Source organism: Primulina tabacum, chromosome 5 (assembly GCF_025594145.1).
Source record: "Primulina tabacum isolate GXHZ01 chromosome 5, ASM2559414v2, whole genome shotgun sequence".
Taxonomy (NCBI): Eukaryota; Viridiplantae; Streptophyta; class Magnoliopsida; order Lamiales; family Gesneriaceae; genus Primulina; species Primulina tabacum.
Window position 1 is genome coordinate 28,183,838 of NC_134554.1, and position 13,280 is coordinate 28,197,117.

The 13,280-nt window shown below is 37.2% G+C and overlaps 1 protein-coding gene across 1 annotated transcript; it reads right to left on the reverse strand.

Annotated features, from left to right (window-relative positions):
* Positions 1–5,449: 5,449 nt before the first annotated feature.
* LOC142544313 (uncharacterized) lies at positions 5,450–8,480 on the reverse strand. Its single transcript, XM_075651373.1, has 2 exons — positions 8,466–8,480; positions 5,450–5,851 (listed from the first exon to the last, which is right to left on the reverse strand). Exons 1-2 carry the CDS (start codon positions 8,478–8,480, stop codon positions 5,450–5,452), a joined length of 417 nt encoding a protein of 138 aa, XP_075507488.1.
* Between the last annotated feature and the right edge of the window lie 4,800 nt (positions 8,481–13,280).

Genomic DNA, 13,280 nt, shown 5'->3' on the forward strand with positions numbered 1-13,280 from the left:
CTTTCTTCACCTCTGTGATCCTGAACCTGTCCCACATGTTGCCATGCACACATACAAACACGACAACAGCCGGATAATTCCGGTGAGAATAAAATCCCAGTATAAACAATGTATCAATGCAATCATATAAAACATATATAAAAGCATAAACAAACATTAAAACATGTATCCAATCTGACTACATGAATCAATACAAATCTGTATTTAAATCAATGACTCGTTCTCTCTTCTCAACTTATTTCTAATCTAGGGATCCCAATCTAATTTAGACTTTGGCATGCTGTATCGAATGTCTACAATAGAAGTCGATCTACATCTAAGCTCATCGATACACGGTAAGTCTAGAGTCTTAGCTGTTCTGTCAAAGACTCGGCGGTTCTGCCCTAGCTAGGCTGATCTGCCCTAGACTCGGACTCTTGCTCTGCTATAAATTCAATAGACTAAACATATCAATATGATAATTTGCAAATATCAATGCAATAAAATAAAGTATGTGATTTTGGGAAACTCAAGTCAAACCTAACTCGAGTTGTGCAATCCCGAATCAACATTTATTTATACCTTTTATTCTGTCGCTCTGATACAATCGAAGTCTCGACTCAAGCCTGTCAATGTTCAATCTGGCAATGACAATATCAATATACTGTATCAATATTCTATTCAAATCAAAACATCCTCGTCTTATCAAATTATGACGGTACAACAGCACAATCTTGCGATACCGGTGATACCACACCAGTATATACTAATTCCAATAACTTATAATCAACCACCGTACGAATCTGACATCACATCTCAGTCAATTTAACTCTGAAATTCATAACAATTTCATAATCAATCTGTTTCTTAATCTGACTTCGATTCTATGATGTTTACTATGTCAAAAGCACCATATATGAATACCATCCAATTCCATCAACATCATGATTTCAAGACATAACAAAACGTAACAAAACATACGTCCAGTTGTAGCCTGCGTTGATATGATCACAGTACTGAAGTCGGATTCAAAATCTAATGGACGGATCGAAATATAAAGGCGTAAGGATTTTCAATACAATCACAGAACCCTTTCTCGATTGTTTCTTTTCATCTGAAGGAATTTAAAGGATATAAAAAATATATATATCTCCACTTGCATGATAAAGAAACGTGTCTCGTTTTTCTTAACTTTCAGTCGGCGCTCGGGCGGTCGATCTTTACCGCTCGAGCGCGGAACCCTCTGTCCGTGACTTACATTTGTTATCCACTGGCGCTCGGGCGGTAATTTTCTACCGCTCGGGCGCCACAGGTTCTGCCCGAATGGTATTCTTATTGAACACTGGCGCTCGGGCGGTCAAAAACTACCGCTCGGGCGCCAAACTCTCTGTCCACAAGTTGTGTAATTCATATGCTTGGCCCAATTTGGTCTCGTAATGTCATGACAATAATCACATTAGTTCAAATTCAATAATCTTCGCTTAACATGATATGAAATCTAGGGCATTACACTGTCCAAACACCGCGGGTGCGGTGGCTATCTGACCGCGGGTGCGGTCACCCCTGAAGCCAACAACAAACTTTTGCAACTAAAAATCGAATCGCAACGCCGCTTCTCCTCATAATTCGGCAACACTCTCAACAAGAAAGTTGAACCTCTATAACTTATCTAACCACCCCAATTGGCTCAACATACAATTTACCATGAATTAAGTCGCAACAATGCTACAACACAACTACACAACACTTATAACCAACAATACTATGAATCATAAATCACAAATCTTAACATCAAAACTATACTTAAACTTAACCAAATAGTAAATGATCATACGAAATCTTAAACCGTACCGTTCACTAGGCTTGGCTATTAAATATTTACAAATAAATATCCATGGCAAATAGGGATACATCTCATGGGGTGGGAACGAGCTATAAACCAAGCCCACTTAAAATTTGATAATTATTACAATCATTCAACAAAAAATATCCTAGCATACACCTAATAAATTGGGCTTGGGCTTTTGATCATCCTTCATGCATAATATCACATATCATACACCATCAATTAATTATCACAATAATCAATTAATCCAATATTATATATCTTGATCCAATCACTAACCGTCACGATTATAAACTAAATTAACAAAGTATACAAACTTCTTTGTCTACTTTCTAATTAATTTATTTATGAACGAATTTCTTGTAAATCACCATTTACTATAAATAATTAAAGTCCAAGTTCAATTATTTATTTTATGAGAAAATATGTACAACTTTTGTAAATTCACAAATTGTATTAGCCATCTAATGGCCCAACAACTTCAAGGCCCATGACACTTGATATTCCAAAACATTTTTGGAAACCCTAGTCGTTATCGCCGTCGCCGGAGCTCCGTCGCCGGCTTCCGGCCAACATGCACAATTTTTTTTATTTTTAAAGTGAAGGGGCTGTTCGAGGGGCTGCCCTTGCTGCCCAAAACCGTCCCAAAAACGACCTACGATTTGTCGTTTTGATTGTCTCATGCGGTTAGAAATTGACCTCAATATAATATCATGTATATGCTACACAAAATAGTGACCATAGATCTAGATACCACTTGAAAGAGGTTCATTTCAGGTGCCCGCTTGCGCAACGGAAGTTTCAAAATTATTTTTCTAGCAAAAACCGAGCACCCTAAACACTATAGTGTGCAGCAAATATAATAAAACACAAAATGTAATACATAGGGTGTTTGAAAGATATACCTATCAATCTTAAAAGATTGATGATGGCTCCAACTTAGTTGTCAAACAACTAAGCTCTTCAATGGCAAGACAAATCTTCAAGCTTCCAAGAGCACATCTTGCTCAAAATCAAGCGCACCACCAACAAGGAAGATCCACCTTACACTTGCACTAAAAATTGTAAGGCATTTTCTTTATGAAGAGTATGCATTCAACAACAATTGTTGAAGCAAAATTTTTTAAGAAATTTATATCAAATTTCGGCCAAGAGCTTTTAAGAGAGGGAGGAGTGTTTTTCTTGGTGTATGAAAAAGCAAAAATAAGCATGTGCATGTCATGCCTTGGATATTGAAAAAGTAGCCTCCAACCCTTCACCTCCCATGCATGCTATTCTATTTGGGCTTGTAACAATTACAAGGCCCATAGACTTTTTTTATTTAAATGTCTCAAACACATTTGAGACCATTTAAACTTTACTTGATTTTACTCAAACCCACTAGTTTAATAATTTTCTCTAATTGGGCTCTACAAGGCCCAATGTTATTTAATTAATTCAACATTTGAATTAATTTAATTATTTTGGACACTACTAGGCCCACTAGTGTTTAATTAATTCAACACTTGAATTAATTTAATTAAGTCCATAATAATGTTTAAGAAAATCACAATTTTCAAATACATTATTTGTTTGGCCAACTTTTAATTTAGGAACAATTCCATAAATTAAAAGTTACATTTTCCTTATAGAAGTCATACTTCTATTTTCTTCGCACATATAAACTCCTTTATAAGCCGTTTAACAAATTGAACTATTTTTACTTCTCAACGGGATCTAGAAAGTTAGCACTTGTGTGGCCCTCAATGGTTCATTGATACAACTAGCCGTGGGTTCACATCTCCATGTGATTTGGAACTAAACATGCACTTATATGAGCATACCCTAATTGCTCCATTCTTACTTATCAACTCATTGATAATAAGAACGTCAGAACTCAAGTCTGATAGTACCCAACCAATCATGTTAAACTCCTAGCAGCATCGCTTACATGATTCCCTGGGTATCAAATGATAGTGCCTGCAAGAACCATTCAATTATGGTTAGCGTACAGTACGGTCCTTTCAACTCATATATCCCGACCGATTCGACAACTATTGGTATATGAGAGCTGTCAAAGAATCGATACTATGTGTCATGTCATAGTTGCATCGATGGTGTAATCTAAGAAACTCCTTTCTTAATTACCACCATACTGTGATCAGAGATTTCAAACTACATACACATAAGATATCCATACCTGAAGGTAAGCGGTGAATCCCCGACTACAATGCATCGACTCCTATATGTTTCAACAAAACACCCAGCCTTGCCACCTGATGACCCCATATGAGACGATAAACAAGTCAAAGTGCAATGCTAGCATATAGAGTCCCAATGTTGTCTTGGGTCATAAGGACTAATGGTGTACAACCATAAACTAGGACGTTTCCACTCGATAAGTGAGAACCACTTGGAAAGTCCTTTTTGGAGGGTTGTTCAGTGTACTCTACAAAGAGCACCTATCTGCATGTTCGGACATCACAATGTCTCCTACCAATGAAACATGGTAATCACATCGTAGATACTAGTCTCAAACTCGAGCGGCCTATATCCTTCTTAGCGGCGGCTGAATCGACTAGGAACTGTTTAGAATATACAGTATTGCAAATATGAGTTTCATGATACTCATCATATGAGCATCTCATATTCTTTCTACTATTTGTATATTTAATGACTTTGTCTATGCAACTAGCATGGGTATACAGCTGAAAATGTGCCAAAACAATAATTTCAAATATTATTAAAATAAAGATTGTTTATATATAGAGTTGTGAAAACACGGCCAACACTTGGTTCGACGGACACATACTCTAACAGCCATATTTGTGCGGGATTTGGATCATCTAACTTTCTTTTGTTTGTTGTTGTTTTCTTTTGTGCTTGGATATTGTTCAACGGAATATCTTTCAATTTTAAGTTATAGAGATCATTCATTAATTCGCTGATTCCTATCAAACATTTATTCTTGTAAATATTGTAAACACCTTTAGCAAAAACACAAGAATATTCATCTCTATCAAGCATAGAAATAGAAATAATGTTGTTAACCAATTCAGTAACATATAAAACATCTTTCAAAATTGACTTAAAATTATTGTTCAAAATCAAATTAATGTCTCCAATAGCAGTTGCAGCACCCCTTGCTCCATTCCCCAATCTTAGAAATGTCTCACCATCTCTAAGTCTCCTGCTTCTTGCATCACCTGCAAATCATTTCATAGATGAGAATCACATCCGGTATCCAATACCCAAGAAGAGAAATTAATTGAGACATTTACTTCTATGTAAAACATACCATGGCAAGAACGCTTCTGGGAAAGATACTCTATTCAGTTACGCCTCCAATGTCCAGACTTGTTGCAGTGGAAACAGACATGTTCTGATTTGTCGGGCTTTGAGGGCCCCAAAGTGGGTTTTTTTTATGGCTTTTTGTTGGGCTTATTCTTCTTTGGTGGGGAAGAACGCTTTTTGCCTTTATTTTGGGCTCCCTCATTCGTACTGGACAATAAGCCCACTAGAATAACATGCTTTTCTTTCTTGATTGGCCTCATAAGGAGTAAGCATATTGAAAAACTCTTCAAGGGTGGCCTCAAGTTTGTTCATGTTAAAATTAACCACAAATCCATCGAAAGAGGGAGGCAGTTACAGTAAAAGAATATCAATCAAGAGCTCACTAGGAATAACCACGTCGAGTCCCACTAACTTCTCAATGAGCCCAATCATCCTATCACCATGCTCATGGACCGAAGTCCCATCTCGCAAACGTGTAGGCACGAGTTCCTTAACAACAGCATGTCTCTCTGAGCGAGTTTGTACACCATACAATTCTTTCAGATGAAGGTGAATGTCAGCATCATTCATCCCCTCCTCGAAACCACTTGGAAGTTCATTCGACATAGAAGCCAACATGTAGCTCTTAGTTTGGAGATCATGGTCCCACCATTTCTCAAGTTTAGCCAACTCAGTCTCACTGATGTTCGAAGGTGCTTCCCTCGGTGGCTTCTTATCAAGCACATAAGCAATCCTTTTGGAGTTCAGAACAATCTTTAAGTTTCGAAACTAGTCTTTATAGTTAGCGCTACTCAACTTGTTTTGATCGAGAATGATTGAAAGCGGGTTATGAGTCGTCATCGTAAATATACTGAAAACGAAAACAGAAAATGGTTACTGATTATTTTAAAATAATTTTAAGATATAAAATATATATTTGTATTTTATAAATTTCACTCCCACTATTTTGACATTTCCACCACCCTCTGATAAAAAAGGGAAATCATATTTCCTTGGTGGGCACGTAGAGTCCAATTAGACAATTATGATCCCGAATAATATCAGCCAATTATAATTTCTAAAATGTAGAATCCAGTTGCATCCATATGTAACCTCTCTGTGTTTCGCCTCACGTTTAATAAGGATCTAATAATATGATGCCGTTTATTTTCACTTGTCAAACCGATCCATCAATATCGAATTATAGTGGATGGTTGCCATGAGTTCCCTCAATAATATTAGCCGAAGTCATGGGAGTTCTACTCAATTCACATCATATGTCGGGTGAAAGTCACAGTTTTTGGGCGTCCAGGCCTCCCCAATAATATGATCCAAACACTGTCTGCGGGTACCGTTCAACATGCAACCATGATTGATGGAAGGCAAGAATAAATTAAACTTCATTAATTTTACTTTTGCGGTTTGATATAAATTTTGAACCTTATTCAAAATTAGAGATTTTAATTTTAAATTGTCTCATTATTTTAATTTAAAATCTCGTGCCATGTTTGTATGTTTGCCGGATTCATGCAACTATATTATTTAATGATATGCATACATGCATACTACTATATATCGCATATATATCATAATATGACATTCAACAATAAATAAGGATGATCGATCACTAACACTATTAGATCCATGTGAGCCGGACTTGGATCCAGACCCAAAACCTAGGTGAATGCAGGGATGCAAATACAACTTATTACAAGAGCTTCCGATATTTTACATGTCTTCATCTTGTGCATCGAGCCCACTATCTTCCAGTCTTGATCTCCCACTATTTCTAATAATTACATGTAAATAGTCATGTCAAATAAGAGATATATCTCATGGGGTGGGAACGAGTCATAAATCAGGCCCAATTTAATAATATAAAATATTAAAAAAATAAATAAAACAGTAAAATATCCTACATGCACCTAACACATTAATCAATGCTCTCGATCATCCTTCATGCATTTAATATCACATATTAACATCAATTAATTCAACAAATTTAATTAATTGATTAAATCATGCATTTAATAATAAATAATTTTATTATTAAATATCACAATTATTAAAGAATTTAATCAATTATATAAACACCTTTATTTAATTTCTAATTAATTCAATAATAATTGATTCCTTATAAAACTTACTTTTACTATAAATAATTAAAATCATATTCTAATTATTTATTTTACAATAAAATTATTAATTTTCCAAAAATAAATTTTTAAAAGAAAAATTGAACTAATTTTAATAAAATATCAATTTTGTCCAAAATTTTGAAAAATCAGAAAATCGCACCCTAGGCTCGAACAATTCAAACTCATTACCCTGCACAGTGCCCGAGACGTTCCCGGGCACCTACCCGCCCCGCTCGCCCACTGCCTGATTGTATCAGGCAGTGGCGGGCACGTTGTGTGAGCCCTGTTCCGCGGCTGCTGCGCGCACCGTACGCGCACGCTGCGTGCCTGCGTGTGCGCGGAAGGCGCCCACAGTGCACTGCCCGGAACAATTACAAGCAGTTCAATTTTTTTTTTTTGTTGTTAAAATTAAAGTTTTTATGCTGCATCTCTTTTCTGAAAAAAATTTCTTGTGTGGTTAGAAATATTATTCGTCATGATTTAAATCATACGATAAAGAGAACCTGGCTCTGATACCTATGTTGGGATATCATTTTTCTCGTGTCCAAATCGCAGCAGAAATTTAAAATTTTATTTTTACATTCAAAATTTTCTTTGGATACTCGTATGGTTGAAATTAAATAAACATTCATAAGGATTTTAGTAATATACCATTGTTGAACAATTCACTCGTCTCCAACTACTCCGGTATTAGATGATGTAGCTCATGTTGAGAATCCCTGCAAGCTTTCTTCAAATCTCCTTTCTTTAATCTTCGAACCAGGTCCAATACCGGATTACTGATTCCTCTTCTAAATTTCACTAGAAAATTAGAAGATATTTTGCGTTTTTATCAAAAACAAAATTTGTTCAAAACCTTTTTTTTAGAACACAAAATCGCCGATGGATTTTGGAGACTTTCTCAGCTTTTTTTTCTCCCAAAACTTCGGTCATTCTCCATCTCAACCAAGGCAATATATATTTTATTATTTCAATTACTGATCATTTCCTTAATTAATCACATTAGTTAAGTAATTAGATTTCAATAAATCTTTGACTCTCAAAATTAGCACACCCATACTCATGCAATATTATTTTCTTTGTGTGCAAGTTTTTAAATTATGGTATCGTAAATATTTTCATAATACATAAATCAATAGCATATTTTATAAAAATTTAATGGGCTATATTTTGATTCAATTAAAATAAAATTTAATCATTAAAGCACATTTGAACTTTAATAAGTTAGCATGATGAGCTTCTACTCTTACAAGCCCATTATCCATGTCCCCATTATATCAATATCATCATAATCCCGATCGATGATCCAATATCATCGATGTGACAATTTCAACTTGTTTGTTATTATGATGTACACTTTAATTTAGAAATCACCAATGTCTAAATAAGGCAGGTGCACTCCCTTTGACTTTTTTGCAGTCATGCTATCAAAATTTCTAGAAGCTTTTATAAACTTTATTTATAAGCTAATCGATTGATCATATAAAACTTATTTCTTATAAATTCAACTCATTGAATTTATCAAATGGGTGAATCTACTCCAACACCTTGTGTATCAAATGGGTGAATCACATCTACTTTGATGATTTTTGGACATGGATACCAAAGAGAGATGATTCGTCGTTATTGAAATGCTTGGTGAAGATTTGAAATGAATTGAGGAAAGCTAAGGTATGAATTCTGAGGTAAATGTAGTATATCACATGCGTATGTGGTTTGATTGCAATCAAGGAATTCAAAAAGCATATAAGTGGTTCTTTCCCAATCAAATAATTTGGCCATGGAAGCCTTTGATTTGGAAAATAGGAATTCTTCCAAAGCACAGACTGGCCCTTTGGATGTTTGCTCATGGTAAATTCCATATTAAAGACAGTCAGCCTGTGTTCAAGATAAAATTGTGTTATTTTCAATCGGTTCAATGAATCGTTTGAACATTTGTTCTTCTCCTACCAAAGAACAAAAGAAGTACGGATTAAGGTAAATGACTGGTTGTGTAGAGCCCAAAATCAGTACACGTATAACCCATACATTTAATTAATAGTTAAATTATTTATTTAAGTTTTAAATGATTTATAGCGATGCATGACCTATTTAAATTGCATTATTTTAAATTATTTAGGTTCATGTGATGAACGTTAAAATGTTTTCTCGAGTTTCATGTTTCAGACGATTATTCGATACGGGACCGAGGAAGAGAGAAACCTGCGACGATTTTGGCAATTTTAAAATGTGGTATTTTATTTTAAGTTGATTCTGGGGCATGTTAAATAAGTTATTGTGTTTTTAGCATTTTTCGAGTCTAATTGATTTATTTACAGAGTTTAGAATTTTAAAACTTTTAAAGTTGGCTTTGTGCAATTTATTTTGTTAGAAATGGGAATTTCATAAAATTAGTGTGTAGTTATTTTAATTGGGGAGTTTGGTTACATTAGTGTGGGTTAACCTTTTTATTAGTATTTTTATTAGTTAAATTAGCACTAAATCCCCCAATTTGACAACACACACAAAGGTTTCACACACACACACACACTTACACATTTTTACACACACCAAACCACACAACACACACCTACACATTTTATTTTCAGATTTTTTGAGAGACAAAAACCTAGGGTTCTTGAGAGATAAAGAGCCGCCCCTTCTCTTCAACTCCTCTAGCAATTTTCGTGAGTTCTGTTCAAAGAAAAACGAGCCACTAATCGTTCCGGATCAAGTCTCGCATAGTCTCCACTTCGGTATCGCCGTATGGTGAGTTTTAAATATCAAAAGGCACGTATATTCAATTTTTCCTGTGTCGATCTTGTCATTGTATTTATGTTGATGTTTATTATGCGTAAAATTCATGTATAATGTTCATAGTTTGAGCAAAAAAAATTGGTTGGATCAGTTTTGAAATAAATCTTAGATCTAGAATTTCGTTTTTCACAGTATTTTAAAAACTGCGATTTTTTGGTCGAGAATTTGGGAAAACTTCAACATAGAAAACGTAGAAATTTTCGATACCTTCGATTTGATATAAAATTCCAAATATTTAGATGAAAATTGAGTGAGTTATGACCGTCTTCGTGGGACTGCTCAAGCTGCGTTTTCTGAAAATTTTGTTATTGATATATTCTTGAAGTTTATTTGTTGCAGGGTTCGTTGGGAACGTTGGATGACTGCTGCTGCATTTAAGCATGGTGAGTATGATGTGGGGTTGATGTTTGGTGCTTTTTCTCGGGTCGATAGGCACTTGGTTACATTAGGAATCGGAGAAAGTATTTTGGTGTAAAAATTCATGTTTACGGATTTTGTTGCGTAGTTGTTGTGCGTCGTTGTTTTGGAGACATTTGTTTGAGTTGAATCCAGGTCATAGCGTCTTAAGATGAGTCTCGTTGCATCGGTTCGAGTCGTTTAAGCGTGACTTTTAAAATTGCATAAAAATGTGTTATTTTGGGTTGGTTGTGCGGAGCGCCACAGCGCCCGTTCTGCGCAAGCCAGGCGCCGCGGCGCTGCCCTTGTGGCGCCGCGGCGCTTGGACTTTGGCCTTGCTAGCGCAGCGGCGCTAGTTCCTAGCGCCTAGCGCCTATCCGCTAGGCAGCGCCGCAGCGCAGCACTGTCCAGCGCCTAGGCTCTAATCCATGACTTTTTAAATCACTATTTTAGGCTCATGTCTTCTGTGTTTTGGGTGGTGAGCACGATCATTACGTCTAAGTATGGAAATTAAGTGCTTGAACTCTTGTAGTATGTTGCAACAGCGGCCCCAAACGAGATCCAACGAATCCCTCAACGCCAAGTAAGTATGTTTGAGGTGCAAAGAAAATATTTCAAGTTTTTGAGGTATGCTAAATCTCTTGTGACCAAATTTATGAATGGGTTTGGAAGTCGGTGAACGTGGCCGAGGACCTCTCCACCGCGTTAAAGCATGAATGGGTTTAGATCAGGATTGGAAAGCGTTGAAGCATGAACGGGGACCAATCCTCCCGTTAAAGCATGAACGGGGATCTCATGTATGTGGTAGTGGATTCGTCCCTGTCGGCCCAGTACTGTGGTTTAGCCTGATCAGACGTATTTATGTATGGGTCACTTGCTTTGAAACATGCCTCTACGCAAAATGATGAAGTTATGTATGTTCAGTATGCAAGCATGTTTAAGAAATGTTTTATGGCGAAGGAACGTCTATGTATGTACGCACGTATGTTCAAGCTTTTGATATGCAAGTTCAAGTTTCACTATGTACTTCCTATTTTAAAGTTGCTTGTGATTTTTATTAGATATTACTTGTTACTCCCAGTTTATTCGTGTTGAGTCTTTAGACTCACTAGACTTGATCGATGCAGGTGAGGATGATTTCGAGGAGACTAGGGGTGGGGACCAATGAGCTGGCTTGGACTGAGCAGGAGGCTAGACCCTCGCAAGTTGTATGTTTTTATGAAATGTCAAATACTCTGATTTCACGCTACTAGTTATGGGATTTCAATTAGATACTTTTGTCAAACTTTATTTTTCGTCTTTTGTTGCAACTAATTTTGGGGACGTACGGTTTAAGTTATCGAAATTGAAGTTTGATTACTCTTTTAAGAAAATTTTTAATTTTTTCGCAAATTTTAAGTAGTAAAAATATGGTACGTTACAATTGGTATCAGAGCGGTGTTTTTGTAAAGGGTTATGCCTACTGCCAGTCGCAAGAAGCTCACGAAGTCACACCTCAAATCTGTAAGTTTTAAAGTTTTAAATTCATGTTATAAAATAAGCATTAAATCAAGATTCCAGCATGTCCATGTTTTAAGTTCGATTTACGTGCATCTTATACTATTGATATCATGTTCATACATATGGGGTTTACGTGTTGGGTATTTGCTGGAACAGTATGCCTCCTAGACGTTTGATTACCGTGAAGCCAGGGAAGAGGACCGAGAGCCTCGAGACGAGAGGAGAGCCAATCCCCCACCTCCACCTACGGATATGCAGGCACAGATGCTTTCGGGAATGACTCAGTTCTTCGCACAATTTGAGGGGAACCAGGCTACAGTAGGGGGTGCAGGGGCGAGGCCCCGACCAAAAGCAGTGTATGAAAGATTTCAGAGGATGAATCCGAAGGAGTTTTCGGGGACTACTGACCCGATGATAGCTGAAGGATGGATAAAATCTATCGAGGTGATTTTTTCCTTTATGGAGCTGCAGGATGCAGACCGGTTTAGGTGTGCCACCTACTTGTTGACTGGAGACGCCAGGCTATGGTGGGAAAGTGCAATAATGTTAGTTAACTTGCAGACACTGTCATGGAATGAATTTAAGGAGGTCTTTTATTCCAAGTACTTCACTGAGGAAGTACGCTCCAGATTGACTAGGGAGTTCATGACGCTGCGACAAGGAGACAGCAGCGTGGCAGACTTCGTCAGGAAGTTCGAAAGGGGGTGTCACTTTGTGCCCCTGATAGCTAATGATGCCCAAGGGAAGTTGAGGCATTTCATGGATGGTTTGCGGTCGATGTTGCGCCGTGATGTCAGGGTTGCTGGTCCTACTACATATGCTATTGCCGTATCTAGAGCCTTGACGGCAAAGCAAGACCAAAGGGATATCGAGAGAGATAAGCAGGGCAAGAGGCCCTATCAAGCCCCACAGCAACATCAACAATGACCTCAGTTTAAGAGGCCAGTCCAGGGGCAGCCAGGGAAGAAGCCTTATCAGGGACCGCCTAAGGGCAAGGGTCCTATGCCGCAGCTGAAGGCGCCCCAGAGGCCGGGAGAGTACCCGGTGTGCCCGAAGTGCAATCGCCAGCACCCAGGACAGTGTTTGTATGAGTCAGGCAAGTGTTTTAAGTGCGGAGCAAGTGACCACATGCTAAAGGAATGCCCTCAGTGGAGGCAGCCGACCCAGGGCAGGGTGTTTGCCATGCATGCTCAGGAGACGAACCCAGACACGACATTACTGACCGGTAAAATTTTATACCTAAGCTCAGTATTATTTTGCCTTGCATGTGTTAAATTTATATGGTATTATTAGTGTGCTGGTAATATTTTTGAGTGACTTGGGGCATAATTTCTACTATGCACGCGGTTAAGGTTTGAATTTTGAGATATAAG